This window comes from Mesoplodon bidens, assembly GCF_964165515.1.
Source record: "Mesoplodon bidens genome assembly, chromosome: 1".
NCBI classification, from domain to species: Eukaryota; Metazoa; Chordata; class Mammalia; order Artiodactyla; family Ziphiidae; genus Mesoplodon; species Mesoplodon bidens.
Window position 1 is genome coordinate 33,540,639 of NC_138176.1, and position 19,551 is coordinate 33,560,189.

The window sequence follows — 19,551 nt, forward strand, 5'->3', positions numbered from 1 at the left end:
TGGGAGAGATTTCTGCATGGGACCTTTATCCTGTCCCCCATCTCTGCAGTCTTCTTAAAACGTCCTCTGTTAGAATTTTGAGGGATTGATTTCTGGACATGTAAGACATACTGTAAATTTAAAATAGAAGAACCACACTGTTCAGTGCCTCACATTAGTGAACTTTTATTGAATGAATTAATGGGTTCAGAAGCACCAAAGGGCACTTGATTGTAGATTTGCCTTAATTATTTATTTTTTAAAAAGGAGAAAGCCATTTATTCTCCAACTTTGTACTTGTATATAAGATTTTTGACTTCAGTTTGAGACATTTGGACTTACTATAAATGTTGTGAAACCTTAGATGTTAATTTTCTACTGCTGCTTTTTAAGAGGGAAGGGCGAAATGAAATTTTAGAAAGGAATTGAGAATAATATTTTAGTGCCCTCGTGACTTACAAACTCACATGGTAACAGATGCCTGTCTTCGGGGAGCTTAGCTTCTAGAAAGCACAGCAGGCCCACAGGCATAGTAGCTGTAACGCCTATTGCTGGCTTGGCTTTCCCCCTTGTCCTGTTAGAAGGGCTTGGCAGGGTTGGGGTTCTTTGTTTCAGGGAATATGTGTGCCTGGATGTTGCATTTTTTTTTAATTTATTTATTTATTTATTTATTTATTTATTTATTTATTTATTTATTTATTTATTTTTGGCTGTGTTGGGTCTTCGTTTCTGTGCGAGGGCTTTCTCCAGTTGTGGCAAGCGGGGGCCACTCTTCATCGCGGTGCACGGGCCTCTCACCATCGCTGCCTCTCTTGTTGTGGAGCACAAGCTCCAGACGCGCAGGCTCAGTAGTTGTGGCTCACGGGCCCAGTTGCTCCGTGGCATGTGGGATCCTCCCGGACCGGGTCACGAACCCACGTCCCCTGCATTGGCAGGCAGACCCTCAACCACTGCACCACCAGGGAAGCCCTGGATGTTGCATTTTCTATCTTGATGGACTGATCTGGACTTCAAGGCTCATACATAACATTTGGAAATTGTGGTCCTTTCCAGCCTTGAAATTCTGTGATGCTCTGAGTTCTTTGGCCATATGAAACCCTGTTCAAGACAGATCATATGGCCTTTTACCATCACCGCCCTCCCTTTTTTAAAGATTGTAGGCAGCCAAGGCCACTGCTGGCACTGCCTTGTGGGGGGCTGGGTGGAGCTACCAGAAATTTTATGTTTTCTATCAAAGGTAAAAAGCCTCAGTTCTTGGCAGTGCCCTTGCCTCCTTCGAGCAGAATCCTAGTAAACTATTGTTATAGTAAAGTAGTGACTAATTAAATCCTTTTATTAATGAGGATTTCCACTCACCTCTGACTCTCCTCATATTTGGAATTATTGATAGAATGAGGCAAATTGGAAATAGACCAGTTATGTCAATATGACCATTTACTGAGTTCTCGTTGTGTGCTACGTGGGTAATGCTTGGCCCCATTAATCCTTAACAGGAGGGATGTTAGTGCTGTTTTAATCCCTGTTTTGCATGTGGGGGAAACTGAGGTTCACAATGGTAAAGTCACTGCCTAAACACCTGGAACACTTTGCTGATAGTGGGCTGTGAGGAATTTAGTATTCTCTTCATCGGGATCTCAGTGGCGTCATTCCATCCCTCTGCCCCCAGTCCTACGTTGAATGTAATTGAATACATAGTTCTTTTCTTCCAGTGTCTTATATCTATGTGAGTTGTGAAGACAGGGTCATTTTGTGTTGACAACTGTTCTCTTTGACATTAGTTTGAAAATAAACTCTTAAACATCCCTGTCATCTTTTATTTTAGTGATTGCTATTGTAGTGTCCCTATTTGGTTAGTAAGCTTCTTTGAGTTCTAAAGGTTTTTTGACATCTTTTACTTTCTGATAATTTTATGTTGTCAGCCACCAAGGCAATCGAGCAGGAAAAAAAAATTTTTTTGCTGTGGGCAAACGTGGCAGAATGAGATGTAAGGAGTAAGCTCAGAAAATCAAATTCTCTCTGAGTTTTTGCTACAGATAAGCAAGACAAGACACATGTAGAAGTTATCATCTGTGATTGCTGTAACCAAGGCCTCTGTGGAGCTTTTCACAGCCAGATGGGCAAAACAAGTTCTTTGGGCGCTACTTTCCTGGGCAGAGTGGGTATATATGGTTGAGGGATATTTGTGTGTGTGTGTGTATGTGTATGTGTGTGTCTTATAAAAAGCACTAGATGTGACTGCCCTTGGCCTGACCTCAGCTCACAAGCAGTCAGCTCACATGTTCTCCCTGCCCCAGTGCACCCACCTCTGTAGTTCATCCTGCATGCCTCAGTCAGATTAATCTTGAATTAGGAAACTTCCAAAGAATTTATCTTGAATTCTATGTGCTGATAAGAGGCCAGCACAAATGCCATTGCCTGGCATTCAAGGCCAGTTTGTGGCTTTGGCACACCACCTACCCAGTGTTCTTTCCATAATCTCTTCAGTACAAATCCTTTCCATCAACTGAACTGAAGTGGGGTCTCTTCTGTGTAGCAAACACTACCTATGTGGAACCCACCTTGGAAATTTCCACCTTAGGAATTTTGTGAGGAGAACAGCTTGTTAGTAGCAAAACACATGGAAGATGATAGTTTTTATATGTAAATCAAGTGATACCCAGCCAGGAACAGAACTATCCATGAGAATTTACTGTTTGGAGAGAAGATAGACTTGTTACTTTGCTTCTTATGGGAAATTGAGTTTTTGAGGATTGTGCTGTTGGGGAAAGACAGGCCAGGTAACTTCAGGAGGGAGAGGAAGTGCGTGCAGTGAGCTCTTGCAAGGAGAGCTGGTTGAGTCTGTCCTCTTAATTAGCTTGAAGAGACCAGCCTCCCTGTGCTTGAAAAAAGAACACCTGCTACTCAGAGAAGCCAGCTGAGGAGAAAGTGGTTTTGAGCCTCAGATGCTATTGATGATGCTGATTGTGCTGAAAGCAGCTAGAATTCATTGAGCACTTTGTAACTGTGATAGTCGATGTGCTTGACCTCATTTAATGCTCACTGTAACACTCTGAGATTGATGACTTATTCTTCCCATTTTATAGACGAGGAAACCAAGTTTTAGCAAGGTTAACTGACAGGCCTCAGCTCGAGTATCTAGTAAGTGGCAGAGCAACAACTGAAATCCAGGTTATTTATTCTAGTCCCTCTACACCTTTTACAGGTGTGTGTGGGTAAGGGCGTGTTGATGGGTGTCATTGCTTCCTAAAGGCTGCCAGAAAGTGCTGTGTGATCTAATTCCGCTTAACGTCCCCCAGTGAACCGTCTATAGAGAAGTTAATATTGTAAGTACTACAGGGATATTTTAAACATTCATAAAGGGGTGTATTTGTCAGCATGTCCCCTGATCTTTCCCAGGTGAGTCTTGAAGCTTGGCAGTCTCTTGGCTGTCATATTCCTACAGTGGAGGCCAGTCCATAAATGCTCTTTCGTGCTGTCTTTAGTGCCTCATCAGGGTTTCAAGGCTATTAGTCTTCAACTACAATGTAAGGTCTCTGAAGGCAGGGACCATCTCTTATCTTGGTTGATAAATTTGATTATTACCACAGCTGGATAAAAATGCCCCCTGAGATTATCCATCTCTCTCTCTTTTTTCAAATATTTATTTGTTTGTTTGTTTGTTTGTTTAGGCTGCACTGGGTCTTAGTTGCGGCATGCAGGATCTTCACTGCAGCATGTGGGATCTTTAGTTGTGGCATGCAGACTTCTTAGTTGTGGCATATGGGATCTAGTTCCCCGACCAGGGGTCGAACCTGGGCCCCCTGCATTGGGAGCGTAGAGTCTTACTCACTGGACCACCAGGGAAGTCCCCCATCTCTCTTTTTAAGGTGTGTCTAGTCTCTGAACAACCTTCATATAGGGGCATCTTGCTTCTGGCAGGGACTGTGTTGTGCCTCTTTGGGTGAGGACCATGGACTGGGAAGAGCCTGGGCTTGGGAGCCAGCACCAGGGTCTTTCCTACTTGCTTCTGCAAGACTCTTCAGTGAGTCTTTTCACTTCCATTGAGGCTGTTTTTTTATTTGCAAAATGGTTATGGGAATCTTATAAGGGGTTCTCAAGATTAGAAAGGATGTAGGTAAATGGCTGGTTCACAGTCAGCATTTAGGAAATGAAGAGATGGTTCATCTCTCTGTTCTGAAGCCTGTGCACGGGACCTTGCATGGAATGCATGCACAGTAAATGGATCTTGAATTCATGGTGGTTCCTTGAGACCTGACCTTAGAGAGCAACTCTGAAGGGTCTTAAAATATGATGTTTTTATGAAGAGTGTCCTCCATTGCCCGAGTTTGCATAGGAAGGCAGAGCCAGAGATGGATTTCTTGGTTTTTAGATGCTACTTCGGTTTATAAATCCTGATGTTTTATACAGGTAAGTATTGGTAATATCAACTTCATGATAAGATATGCAGTGATTATATTCATCAGTCTGTTAAAGCAATAAAAGGATAACAGGACTAGACCAGCAACTCTTCACTAGAATACGTTTCCTTTTATAACAACACTTTACAATATTTCATATAGATTTTAAAATTTAGAAACACCTTATGGAATTAGGTATTGTTCATTTCCTTTTGTAGGTGAGTAAACTGAGGCTGAGAAACTAAGGGCCTTCCCAATTTGCAGCCCTGATAGAGTTTGTTTTCAAACCCAGTTCTTCTGACTCTTTTTTTGTAGTGGTTTTGCACAGCCACTAAACACGTATAGAAACTGTTAGCACAGTATATTTTTCTCCATCCATTTACTTTTAATCTGTGTCTTTATAGTTAAAGTGGGTTTCTTTTTTTTTTTTTTTTTTTTGTGGTACGCGAGCCTCTCACTGTTGTGGCCTCTCCCGTTGCGGAGCACAGGCTCTGGACGTGCAGGCCCAGCGGCCATGGCTCATGGGCCCAGCCGCTCTGCAGCATGTGGGATCTTCCCAGACCGGGGCATGAACCCGTGTCCCCTGCATCGGCAGGCAGACTCTCAACCACTGCACCACCAGGGAAGCCCTAAAAGCGGGTTTCTTACAACATAAAATTGGGTCTTGTTTTTTGATCCACTCTAATAATCTCTCTTAATTGGTGCATTTAGACCATAGATGTTCAAAGTGATTATTGATATAGCTGGATACACATATAGCAGCTGAAGTCAGAAATGTGTGTCTGTGTATATATAAAATGTTTATTAATATATAAATGTATAATAGATGCCAACTGATTTCTAGGTAATCTGGCCTGAGAAATAACATAGATTTTTAAAAAGCCAAAAACTTTTTATTGAATGCTTGCTATGACCTTGGCACTATATTGAATATTTTTAGTGATTTTAGCTTAGTTGGAAGAAAACTCATTTCAGAAATTTGCACCGTATTTTCAAATACTTGGCTGTAGCTTTTATACCTGATAAACTCAAATTGCCTAAAGTTAGTGCAAAATACAATTAAAAGAGAAAAGTAGCTAAAGTACTGCAATTTACTGAGTGATGAATGGAAGTCGGTGTCTCACATATATTACCATTAAGCATCAAGGATCTGATGCAGTCCTTAGCCTCCAATGTCTGGGTTCAGGGAGTATTGATTCTGGGCCTGACTCTATGTGTTCCACTTCAGTTATTAAACAAATGCTGCTGAGAATAGAGGTTTTCTCAGAAAAGATGATGTTTTCAGTGTTTCTATTGGCTGTTTGCTAGGTTAGTATACTTTCAGTAAAATTTCAGAACGTCTTAAGGAAAACAAGCAATTCCTGAATAAGCCAGTATTATGAATTGAGGTATTTATGTATTTGCAAAAGACCCAGAGTCTTTTTACTGAATGGAACTTCTGTTCCCTCATTCCACAGCGTGGTATGGGCCTGTACTGCAGATGTCTGTGTGATATATGATGTGGTAAATATGTGGCCTTAGGAATTTTGTGGTTTAAAAGAAAAGTTGAGAGGGAATTAGGGATTTTCTAGAAGCGTGGACACCTCTCCTGCCATATCAAACCCACCCTTCTTTCCTGTGCTCAAGCTCTAAAAGACCCTTTTCAGCTGTTTAAGATTTTTTTCAGCCACCCACAGTAACTTCTTAGTCTCTTTACGATAGCCTATGGTTCAACCTTGACTCTCCTGAGAATTCAAAATGCTTTCACTCATGCTTTCTCTACAGGTAGACATTGTGTAGTAACTGCTTCAGAAGAAAGGCGTCATCTGTATCCTGGACTTGCCTTTAATACTTTGAGGTTATGTGTTTACAATTTAAACAGAGCTAAGATGGTGTGCTGTTATCTAACGAATTTGGGAATCTGACCTTGTTTCAGTTATCTAGATTTCCTAAGTGGAGGATTTCGAGTGTACTGGATGCTGCAGTTAGACAGCTTTGTTTTGGTTCTGTAGACACAGCCATATTTGGGAAACACACGTGGGCCGGTTTTTGTATTGAAGACTTGTCTTGGTTAACAATGCAGGCTTAAGAAACTGTGTGTGCCCAGAGTTGTACATATACAGAGTTTGAGGAGCTCAGGTCTCTGGAATGCCGTGGAATCAGGTTAGGAGCAGGGAATTGGCAGCGAGCAGGCTTTGGGAGCAGTGGGGTACTGTGAGTGTTGTCACCTGGCAGCCCCTGTGGACTATTTTAAGATGAAACGTTTTGGCATAATTCCTTCTTTAGGAAATCTAGCTGAACATTCTAGTCACTTTACTGCCTCCCTTGTCCTCATAAGGAACTGCATGGGAGTAGTTTGGCTTCATTAAACAAAAGCAATCACTGGCAATTAATGTTGCAATTCCATATTTGGGGTATTTGTTATGGGTCCTGAGAAAGATTGCATCCTGTGGGCCTGCCATGTTCTAATGGACAAGACTGTTAGTGGCATTTTTTTTTTTTAAGCTTGTCTGCTAGAAGTTGCTCTTTAAAGTTCTGAAGATAACACAATTGCGTATCACATGCCAGGGATGAGATTAAAAAACAACTTCCTTTCATTAAAAAGAAGTGTATTATAATCACATTATACGCAATTTGGAAAAGAGAAATGAAATTTAAAAGTTACCTGTAATTCCATGCTACCATATCATTATTAGAATTTGGGCATATTTCCTGTGAAGTATGTGCACATGTTTTGGTTTTTACATATTTATAATCAGAAACGTCACACAGACCTACATCCTGCTTTTCATTCACCTAATCTCATAAGAAGTGTTTCCCCATGTTGTACGGTCTACATAACCATTATCTTCATAACGGTTCAGTCCAGCCAGGGGGTGAGTGGCCATGTAATTGGCCCCCTGTCACTGAACACAGGAGTGTTTGTAGGTTTTTACTGTTAACAAAGTTGTGGTAAACATCTCTGTCTACGTAGCTTTATTGTCATTTAGTGTTCTTTCTTTGAACTGGATTCCCCTAAAGCACAAAGGGTATGAGCTACATTAAGTCTTGATGTGCTGTGCTGAAAACAGTGGTAACAATTTACAGTGTCAACGACTGTAGGAAGATGTCAATGTCTTTGCATTTGACCACACTGAGCGTTAGTGCTTTTAAATTTGTGGACTAACTTTAAGAAGTGGGAAAAATGGTTAGGCATTATTTGAATCTTCTTTTTAAACTAATCAGTTTAAGTGAACATTTTTCTCAGACTTGTTTGCCTTTTTTCTTGGAATTTCTTCATGCCTTTGACATTTTTTTCTTGGCAATAAGTATTGAGTACACTGTAAAACAAGGATATTAATCCTCTCTATTATGTTTGCTGTAAACCATGTGTTGTAATACATAACTTGTAATCATATATTATCTCCTAAATTCTATTGTCTGAAGCTCAAATAATTTTGCATGTATAAAACTTGAAACTCTTTTGGGCTGTGTTTTCTTATTGGCAATTTTGTTGGCAGAATCAACTTTGCATGTTTATTTAAAGACTTCATTTAAGTATAAAAGGGAAAAAAAACGATTGCAGGTTTATCAGTAGCTAACTTTCCAACTCCGGATCTTCCTTGGCCCATCTCTGGCAAGGGCCTGAGATGAGAGTGGGAGCTTGGACATAGGATTTCTGAATTCTGTGATTATTAAATGTCTTATTAAATGAATTCCTTATCATCATGACTTTCAATAGTGATTAAAAATAAGACTAAACCAAAATTAAAATCTTCCATTTTTGTTGGGTCGGTGGATCTGGTGACTGGGATTGGCCTTAATATTTGGGGAGGTTTGGGAGAGGGCATTAATGGGAAGTAACAATGAGATTAAAGACTTGGAAATGGGAAATCTTGTTCAGGATTCAGTAGGAATGACAAATATGATACACATGGAGTTTAGGGCTTATTGATACCTGGGGGAGATGAGACTGGAAAAGTAATTGGGACTTCATTTTACAGAGCCTTATGGTATTTTAAGGAATTTGGACATTTAGACCAATGCTTCCCAAAGCATGACATTTAAGGTGATTTTAGAAGGTGTGACGTTGAACACTTAAAACATTTTAGTATTTATTCATTCCTTGATTCTCTCTCCTTGCAGAATTTATTCCTCTTCTTTCTGTGCTCCTGTAACACTTAGGTCAGATCACTAGCAGAGGGTTACCCATCATATTATATTAAATGGGACATGTCTGTTGTCCTACAGCTCCGTGGTGGCCTCAAAGACGGCAAATGTCCAATTCACGTTGGTTTCCTATGGGCCAAGCACTATTCTGGGTGCACAGTAGGTGCTAAAGTAATGCTGTTGGAATGGTATCACCAGGCCTGTGTTTTAGGTACCTTATTCTTTCCTGGGAGGTTTGCTGCCTTTTTTCCTTTTGCCCTGTACCGCCCAGCCAACCCTTCTGAGTTTATAGGGGCCCCACAGATTTTTTTTCTCCAGTGAAATTTGACTGAGGAACTCTTACACTGCTGAAGTCAGAACGTGGCAGGACATGGGCTATAGGGTGATTCTGAGGCTTATTAGGCCATTGTAATTGTCTAGGAATGAGGTGGTGGAATAGAATGGTGAGTGTGAGGATGGAAAAGCAGAGGTGGCTGGGTTGTGTGAGTCATGAAGGCAGAAGAATTGACAAGACTAGGCAGGTGGCAAGGGAATGAGGAGACAGAGATTCACCCCACTAGTACTAATTGGGTGCCTGCTCTGAGCTAGGCACCATACTAGACAGTAGGATACAGAGGTGATCAAGGCCCTGCCCTGCTGGAGGGGCCTCACTGTCTAGTGAACTTGATTGGAGGAGGGGAAACCAGGAAGGCAGGGTGGGAAAAGATGAGTAATGGACTTGGCCAGTAATCTTTGTAACTGATTATCAGAACACTTTGCATTGTTCGGTGAGTGATAGGGTGATATCAGAAGGTTATAAAGGGGAATTGGCACTGGCTAGTTCATGAATTGGCTGTGGATGGTTGCTTCTCATCTGGAATTCTGTGTTCATTGCCAAGAGACCAAAGGCTGAAGGTGCCCTGAGGAGGAAGAAGAGGGATAAGAGGCTAAGTAATATTCCATTGTATATATGTACGACATCTTCTTTATCCATTCCTCTGTTAGTGGACATTTAGGTTGCTTCCATGTCCTGGCTACTGTAAATAGTGCTGCAATGAAATAATGCCATTTGCAGCCACATGGGTGGACCTAGAGATTACCATACTGAGTGAAGTAAGTCAGACAGAGAAAGGCAAATATCATATGGTATTGCTTATATGTGGAATCTAAAAAAAATGGTACAAAGAAACTTATTTACAAAACAGAAATAGTCACAGATGTAAAAAACAAACTTATGGTTACCAGAGGGGAAAGGGGGGAAGGGATAAATTGGAAGATTGGGATTGCCATATACACACTACTATATATAAAACAGATAACTAATAAAGACCTGCTGTATAGCACAGGGAACTCTAGTCAATACTCTGTAACGACTTACATGGGAAAAGAATCTAAAAAAGTGGATATATGTATATGTATAACTGATTCACTTTGCCATACAGCAGAAACTAACACAACACTGTAAATCAACTATACTCCAATAAAAATTAAAAAAAAAAAAGAGGGATAGGAGGGAAAATGGGCTTAGTAGACAGAATAAAGAGCAAGACTAAGGGAAACTTCCTGAATCTGTTTTTGCACCTAAATAATAAGGGGATGGGTTAGATTTCTGGTTTATGAATTTTTTGTAGCCGTACACCCATTTATCCAAGGAAAGCTCAGCAAGTATAAATGAATGAAATCGATAAAAGCACAGCTACTCTGTTAGCCTGAGGGGGCTCATGGAACTTTCTTCCAAAACAGGTGGAAAACCCATGAAAAGGGGCTAGGTAACCTGCACGGATCCTTCTGGTTCTAATAGTCCAGGTGAAATCTTCTAGGAAGTGAGCATGCAATTGGAAAGGAATGAGGACCCAGCTCAGGGTCCTCTAGCCCTTTAAACTCCTAGAAGAACTGCAAAGATCCTGTTCTAGAAGGAAGAGCCTCATGGCTCAAGGTAAACCAGTCCACAGTGACGTTTATAAATCAGGACCAGGAAGTGCTTGGGAGGAGGAAGGAGTTAACTGTCTTAAATTCAGTGGCAAGCTCAGTGAGGCCCCAACCACTGCAAAAACTGTTGCGCTTGGCCATGTGTGTGCACTGGAAACCTTTCTGAAGGCCATTTTAGATAACTGGTTAGGAAGGAAGCCACATTGGAGGGATTCCAGGAGGAAATGGGAGGATGTGGGGGATGACCTATTGCTCCCTCTCCAGAAGCATCAGTCTTTCCACAGAAACCGTGGGCTTGTGCTGTTCTGAGCCCCCAGCTGTGTCATGGGATTCCAGGCTGAACTTAATGTCAGGGTCGAGTTGATCCTAACTTCCTCCCCTTGAAAGGAAGTGTTAGCGACTCAGTGTTTATATTTTCTGGCTTTCTGAAGAGCATTCTGCACCCTCTCCAATAATGCAGAGAGTGCATTTGAAGAGAAACGACAAGATTAGAGACTGAGAAGAAGATGAGCTGTCAAAAAATTGCAGAAACGTACCTTTGCTGGTGGATCAGCAAAGTATAAAGCAATAAGGCCAAGCATGTATTCTGGGGCTTTGTGAGCTGTGCCTATTCTTTTCAAGCCACTGGAAGTAGCTGCAAATATATATGCATGTGTATATATGTGTATGTGTGTGTGTATATATCAGGTCGGCAGATTGGATTTCAAAGCTAGAGTATAATCAGGGTCTGGTCAAATGGGGAGCTAGCTTCCTGTAGGCAGCTACAGTGGAGATAAGGAGGGTCTTGGTCATTTTGAAGGTAAGACTTGAAAGTTAAATTCTGAAGGCTAAATAGAGATGAGGGCAAAGTTCCTGACTGAACACCCATCCACTAAATGCTCAGTCCTGAGGATGACACAGCGTCTCCCTTCCAGAATCTTACAATTGTGTGTGTATGTATGTGTATTTGGGAAGAAGCAATGGAGGCAGAACACCGTAGGTCATAGGGGAAGCTGGAGCATGCTGAGTGGGAGGTCACCCAGGGGCTCATTCTCTTCCAAGAATCTTTGCTGGACCTTGAATTTATTTTTACAGACAAACTCAATTCCTCCCTTGTCATATATCCCTGAATCATCCATATAAGGAAGGACCTTCTTTCCTTCCCCAATAAACAACCCATATTTAGTTATTGGATTCTATTTCAGCTGGGAGCATGAGCAACTTTTGCTTTTTGGTAATTATTCACTCTGTGTCATCGAGACTTATCTCAGAATTATAGGGCTGTGGAATTAGAGAGGGACCATGCAGAACCGTTAGTTATCTGGATGCATTCTTAACCAGACTGGCTACTTCACATCTTGTTCTTTTGGTGGAATGTCTGTTGATGCTGTGGTGCTCTGACCAAGTTCGGTAGTTCTTGACAGCCCGAGGGGTGGAATGGCGGCTTGACCCTAGCTGGCCCACCGAAGCCGTGACACTCTAGGTTCCTGCAACCCGCCGGGGGATTGCTGCCCACTTGTAGTGGTCCAGTTTTGCCACTAGGTGGCACTGTTCATCTTTTTTGGCTTTTACCCAAAGACACCTGCCTCCTTTGGAGGGGACTTGGGGGAGAAATTATAAAGATGTGCCATCATGTTCTCAACCAACTCAAACTCTTTACAGCTTGGTTTTGGTTTTTTTGTCCTTTTTTTTTTTTTTTTTTTTTTTTTTTGCGGTACGCGGGCCTCTCACTGTTGTGGCCTCTCCCACTGCGGAGCACAGGCTCCAGACGCGCAGGCTCAGTGGCCATGGCTCACGAGCCCAGCCGCTCCTCGGCATGTGGGATCCTCCCGGACCAGGGCACGAACCCGTGTCCCCTGCATCGGCAGGCGGACTCTCAACCACTGCGCCACCAGGGAAGCCCTACAGCTTAGTTTTTAAATAAATATTAAGTGTCAGAAATTTTTATGTAAAATAAACTCTCATGTTTAACATATGATGTTAATACTTGTACTATCTCTAAATAAACTGTGGGGATTAGATTGTGACTTTTAAAGCTTTCAGCGTTCTCTGGTCAGACTCAGTGTATGCAGCTTCCTGACTGCATCCCCGCCACCCTGACTCTGAGCTCTTCCGGTTTTAGAGACAAAACTGTTTGCTGAGCCACTTGGGATTCCCCTCTGGACGGCCTTATTCAGGAGAGAGGAATGAAGATTCTCCTCTCCCACTGAAACCTTTGGGGCTCCCTCCTCCCCCTCATCTTGTGCTACTCAAGATGCTTTGGTTGCAAACGACCAGACATGGCCTCTGGTTAACTCAGAATAAAAGGGGGGATTTATTGGCAAGATCTCAGGTAGTTCAGATTTACAGGAGGCAGGCGAACCACACTCAGAACAGGCAGAAATTCAAAGAGGCTGAGATGGATGGACTCAGAGCCAACACCAGGCCCCGGAAGAGTCTGGATAAGGTGTCGCTGCTGTTGCAACCACTGCCGAGGATGGGACACTGGGCACCGTCCTCGGCACAACTGCCACTGCCACAGTTTTTATTTTGATATTATTTTAAACTACCCCCTGCTTCGTGTCACCTGCTGCCTATTTAAACAACCAAGTGGGAGCATGTAACAGGACCTACTACCGAAATAGTCTATGTGTGCAGAGCTGGTACCCACCTAGGCATTGTCATTGCCACCTACTACGTCATACATGTTCCTCAAGTACTGGAATAGTGTCCTACCACCCTGGGCCCATTCTTCCATCTTTTTGCAATCCAACCACTAAACAGTAAAACACCTGGCCTGGGGAGGGGCCCCCTGCAGAGAGCTCTACACCTGGCATCCACTCTGGTTGGTGGATGTTTGTAGTAAAGTGATGGTTAGTATTTGGGATACTATCCCTGCCCATATGTACTTTAGGTCACTTTGTAAGTAAGGGTAGGGCTGACATCTAGAAATTACGAGTGTCTTTATTGAGAAATACATAAAATGTGCAAAGGGTGACTGACATAAGACAGATGGTGAAGACTTATCACGTGCGAGTTGAGGCATCCTTTTTATTTGCTTTATAAGACCTTTCCATTCATTTCTTCCCCAGCCTAAGAATGCTGTTGTGCTATGTACTTATTTTTTTAATTGAAGCATAGTTGATTTACAATGTTGTTTCAGGTGTACTGCAAATCATTCAGTTATATATATATGTGTATGTATGTATATAATGTATATAATATATATACACTTTTTCAGATTCTTTTCCATTATAGGTTATTATAAGATACTGAATATAGTTCCCTGTGCTATACAGTAGGTCCTTGTTGTTTACCTGTTTCTTATCTATTTCTTAGTGTGTATCTGTTAATCCTAAACTCCTAATTTATAACCCCCACCCACTTTCCCCTTTGGTGACCATAAGTCTGTTTTCTATGTCTGTGAGGCTATTTCTGTTTTGTAAATAAGTTTGTATCATTTTTTTTAGATTCCACATATAAGTAATATCATATGATATTTGTCTTTCTCTAGCTGACTTAGTAAAATAATCTCTAGGTCCATCCATGTTGCTACAAGTGGCATTATTTCATTCTTTTTTTATGGCTGAGTAATATTCCATTTATGTACTTATTTTTAAAATTAAGAAACTCTACAGAGGGAGCTGGTAAGTGAATTATGGAATGTTACAGCCATTAAAATGATGACTGTAAAAATCCAGAAAAATGTTCATGAAATATTTAATTTGAGAACTAGAACACAAAGCTGTCCAGACATTGTTTACAACTATGTAAATGCTATTTATTCAGATAAAGGTTAGAAAGTATTGTAAAAAAAGAAAAATATTAAGATAAATTCACTGTTGGGAGTAAGTCAGAAAGAGAAAAACAAACACTGTATGCTAACACATATATATGGAATCTAAAAAAAAAAAAAGTGGTTCTGAAGAACCTAGGGGCAGGACAGGAATAAAGACGCAGATGTGGAGAATGGACTTGAGGACACGGGGAGGGGGAAGGGTAAGCTGGGACGAAGTGAGAGAGTGGCATGGACATATATACACGACCAAATGTAAAATAGATAGCTAGTGGGAAGCAGCCACATAGCACAGGGAGGTCAGCTCGGTGCTTTGTGTCCACCTAGAGGGATGGGAAAGGGAGGGTGGGAGGGAGATGCAAGAGGGAGGAGATATGGGGATATATGTATATGTATAGCTGATTCACTTTGTTATACGGCAGAAACTTAACACACCATTATAAAGCAATTATACTCCAATAAAGATGTTAAAAAAAAAGATAACTTCAGTGTTGAAACGAAAACATTTCTATAGTCGTGCTTTAAAAGTTAAATAAATAAAACCTTAGCATAATTATTTAAATGATTTAAAAAATAAAATATTTGGATGCTATCCCGACATCCGTTTTGGCCCTGGGAGGCAAACGAAGGTATCATAAAACCAGGATTGGAAACCACCCGGGCATATGGAACACAGGGGGTTGTGTTCTTAACTGAAAGAACAAATGTTTCCCCAGCTTAGAGAAAATCTGAGGAGCTGTTGAAGGTCACGGGTAGTCTCAGGTGTACTTGACAGTGACAGAGGCAAACTTACGGCTGATTTGGGCTGGAGAGACCGACTTAGAATGATTTCCTTTTTGCCCCCAGCTTCTATTCAGTCAATTCCAAGGACAGTTAACAAGACAACCACCCAGAAAGGAAACTGGTGCCTGACTTCAGCGTTAAAAAGGAGACTAAAGCATGTCTCTTGGTGCAGACCCTCAGACCATACCATGACCTTAATACAGAATTCATGAACTGGGGAGTTGATATCCTTTACATCATTGCGTTTCACGCTTGAAAGTACATAGGGACCAGCTGGGGATCTTGTTAAATTGCAGATTCTGATTCAGTTGGTGTAGGGTTGATTGTGCATTTCTCCATTTTTTACTAAGTTCCCAGCTGCGGGTCTGCAGACCACATGTTAAATAGTAAGGTTCTACAGCTCATGAAGACTTACTTTTCAGGTTGTCCTTCAGATGTGTTTAGCTAGACCTTACTATTCAAAACATGTGCAAGACTTGTACCTTGAAAGCTACAAGACATTGCTGAGAGAAATTAAAGGGGACCTGCATAAAGGGAGAGAGTTCATTCTCATGAATTGGAAATTCAATGTTGTTAAAATGTTAATTTCCCCCAGATTGATACATAGATTGAACAGGAACACATTCAAAATTCCAGCAGGCTTGTTTTGTTTTGGTGGAAACTGGTAAGATGACTCTAAACTTTTTATGAAAATGCAGAGGACCTGGAAGAACCAAAATGATTTTGAAAAAGAATGAAGTTGGAAGACTCACACTACCCAATTTCAAGACTTACTATAAAGCTCTAATCATCAAGACAGTGGATTAGATAAAGACAAATAAATGGAACAAAGTCCAGAAATAGACGCACACGTATATGGCCAGTTGCTAAATTGTGTTATGCTAAGTGAGAGAAGCCAGGTACAAAAGATTACGTACCATATGATACCATTTATGTAAGATTCTAGGACTTCCCTGGTGGTGCAGTGGTTAAGAGTCCGCCTGCCGATGCAGGGGACACGGGTTCGATCCTTAGCCTGGGAAGATCCCACATGCCGCAGAGCAACTAAGCCCATGCGCCTCTAGAGCCCATGAGCCACAACTACTGAAGCCCGCGTGCCTAGAGCCCGTGCTCCACAATAAGAGAAGCCACTGCAATGAGAAGCCCGCACACTGCAACAAAGAGTAGCCCCCGCTCGCTGCAACTAGAGAAAGCCCGTGCACCGTGAGAAAGCCCAATGCAGCCAAAAAAAAAAAAAAGTTCTAGAAGAGGTAAAACTATAGTGACAGTAGCCAGTGGTTTTGGGGGACTTCAGATGGGACCATATTAAATGAGAGGGTTACTGTTTGCATATCCGTGAGTAAGTGGACTGCATTCCCACCTCAAGGCAGCAGAGTGTAGTTCCTAAGTGCCTGGGCTTTCAGGTCGGGCTGTCTGGGCTCCAGAACCAATTCTGCCACATGGGCAGCAAGCTGTTCACCTCTCTGTGCTTTGGTTTCCTCATCTGTGTAAACTAATACAATGCTTAGTTCTTACCTTATAGGGTCCTTGTGAGGATCAAATGAATTAATAGATTTAAAGCACCTAGAGCATTTTCTTGGGCATAATAAGCTATATATAATCTTATTATTACTCTCCAACAATCAGTTTGTGTTGTGATTTTATCCCTCTGTCCTAAAACTTGGTTCTTTCCTTCACTGTCTCCTTGATCCACATGGACTCGTGTAACTTGAGGTTCTTAATAGAATGTTATAGGTGGAAGGGATCTTGGATAGTAAGTATCTAAACCAAGTATGGTTGACAAAACAGAGGCCAAGTAGTTTGAGTTATGTGCCCAAGGTCAGGTTAGTACACAGCCAACCAGGAACCAGAAGCCTGGCCAAGGAACGCCTGGTCCAGCTCTGTTTTATCAAGGCTTATATACGGTGTTTGCATTTTTAATGTGAACCATAGGGATTTATCTCGAATCTGCCATTCATCAATTCCATTGTGGTGTTTGTTTTTCTGCAGAGCCCCAGTTACAGAAGACTTGTCCTATCACCACCATGAGCTCTGGTAAGTCATTTAAAACCCTGTCTTTCTCTTCCTGACAAATCTATAAAACTGAACTGTTTACCCAGATTTCCCTCTTAGTCTGAAGGCCCCAACTGCATTTCATTTTTTATTTTTTGAGTCCTGGGTAAGTGCCAAAGCTTTGTCATAAATCGTCATCACAACCTTTATTATTAATGATTTATTGAGTACCTACCATACGTCAAGAACTATGCTATACACTTTACATGTACTGTGTCCTAATCTTTATAACGGGCTCCCTTTCCCTCGATTTAACAACTTTATTGAGATATAATTGGCATACAATAAACTTGTGGATATTTTAAGTATATTATTTGATAAATGTTGACATATGTATACACCTCAGTGGCATTTCTTAATCTGAGTGACTGCAGCACAAGTAAACAGATTGACCGTAATTGCCCTATAGTATGAGCTAATCCATCACTTCCTTTATCAGGGCAAAACCACCCTTTTGCTATGCCTTTGGTAGTAAAAATCAAGACCTACACAAATGAGCAGTTCTGAGTAGTTTTGGTTTAGAGCTGGGGTAGAAAGCCCGGGCTAGGGAAGACAGAAGGGAATAGGTAGGTACCTGCTTGTTGTGTAGCCAAGAGCTGTCAGCTTTCCAGCCCAGGATTCGGGGCAGAAAAGTTTCCATCTGGAGATTGAGGCCCACCTTAGCTACTGAGTGCACCCTGGAACCTCCTGAGACCTGCAGGCAGGGTGGGCTGGGGGATGACCTAGTGGATACCTCACTCAGGGGCCTCCTAATCCTGAGACATCTCCAGGGTGTTATCAGAGACCTCTGGAGGTTAAAAACAAGCCTCTCCGCTTATTTACATGCAGCGCCCTTTTAGCCAAATCCTAAACCTTGCCGGACAGTGTGTGCTTATTAGGAGGAGGAGGAGGGCCCAGGTGGATCAGCTCAGGACCACACACACTGAGTGTGCGGGCTTTGGCCTGTGGTGGATCCTTCTCTCCACTCTCCTCTGTAAGATGGACATCACGAAAGCACCACCTCACGGGGATTTGTGAGGATTAAGTGAGGCAGTGCTTCTAAAGTACTGAGCACTGAGCCCAAGGCCTGTCCAGTGTCCCATCCGTGGGTTATCAGCTCAGGTTCCCTCCTTGCGAGGAGAGGGACTGGACTTGTCCTTGACTCCATGGGTGCTTCTCCTATGCGTGAGGTGGCTACGTCCCTTCTTTTCCCCTCCAGGTGGACTTGGGCACTGCCAGCAGTCCCTGCTTTGCAACTCATTTTTTCTTCTCGCTTGGCTTTTTGTTTTTCCTGTCATTCAAAATAGGCCAGGGTTTTATTGCTTTGTTTTGTTTTTTTCTTAGCTCTGCAGCCTAAAGTTTCTTGTTCTTCTAATATCAGGATTAGCCTAAACTGGTATCACCACTCCTGGCTGAATAAGGGGGGAAGAAGTGGGCAGGGAGGGGTGGTCCTGTGGGACTTCTCCCCAAGTTCTCTCTCAGGCGTGATGCTGAAAGGAGGAATTTCCTAGGAGGAGTCCAAAAAATCTGGACCCTTTGACCTGATAATCCTGCTCTTGGGAATGTCTATCTTAATTCGAAGGAAACAAAAACACCCACATGAAGGTGGGGAATGAGTGGGTCCATTATGTGTGTTTACTTGATGGGAGATTATGCCACTAATAAAAGTGATCATCGGGAAGAAAGCAGCTATGTAGAAAAGATTAGTTTTTAACCTTTGGTGGAAAGAGAAGCATGTCTGGGGTCACCTGGCTAGTGACTCCTGAGGCAACCCCAGGCCACCAGCACCGTGCTGCAGAGGTGTGAGTGTGAGGTGATGGAATTATTTTTCCAAATTTCTTAAAGTTTGGTCGTTTGATTAAAAAAAAAAACACACAAAAAGAAAGGAAGGACATGGGTCTGGGCCTTGTGGAAGCTCAGAGGCTGCTGGCACTGGGGAGGCCCAAAGCAAGGCCTGTAGTCCTAGGAAGGGGATGGTTAAGAGAAATTAGGGCAGGTGCATAGGGAAGGGATAGTCAGAAAAGATGGAGTGATGGAACGGGTGATATTTTTTTTGCTTGGATTTCTGGCTTTCTGCCAACACCCTCCTTCCATCCATCCCAGAAATGTAGGTGCAAAGGGGACTTGGGGAGAACTAGCCTTTGTCTGTAGGTAGATTGGGGACAGTGAACAGGACAGGCCCTCTGGGGCCAGTGTCGGGAGGTCATGGCCGCTGTGGCGGGTTTGGGGAGCGGGCACAGGGGCAGTAGCCCTGCTCACATCTGGATCCAGGAGCACGTGGGCTGGCCTGTCAGTGTAGCTTATGTCAGGGAGGCTGATTGTTAAGAGCCCAGGTAGGGTGACCAAGTCTTAGCCAAATGAGCTACTGGGGTTGGGGGCTTTTGGGGAAATAGATTATATATAAACCATTTTATATAGAATATATCTGGTTTATATAGAGAGAGTATTCTATACATATAAACCATTTTTCATTTTAAAAATAAAAAATGTTTATCCTAGCTGGATTCAAAGAAGATAAGCTGTGGGTGGGATGGACCAGACCAGACTTCAAATCCCTATTTAGTGATCTTA

The 19,551-nt window shown here is 42.2% G+C and overlaps 1 protein-coding gene across 14 annotated transcripts in view; it reads left to right on the top strand.

Annotated features, from left to right (window-relative positions):
- SORBS1 (sorbin and SH3 domain containing 1) overlaps window positions 1-19,551 on the top strand; it is a 244,009-nt gene that overhangs the window by 107,900 nt on the left and 116,558 nt on the right. For all 14 annotated transcript variants that reach the window (XM_081253012.1, XM_081253014.1, XM_081253016.1 and 11 more), the window contains one exon: window positions 16,939-16,983. In XM_081253012.1, the coding sequence (XP_081109138.1) occupies window positions 16,974-16,983 (10 nt within the window). In that variant the 5' untranslated portion in view covers window positions 16,939-16,973. The remainder of the gene's footprint in view (window positions 1-16,938; window positions 16,984-19,551) is intronic.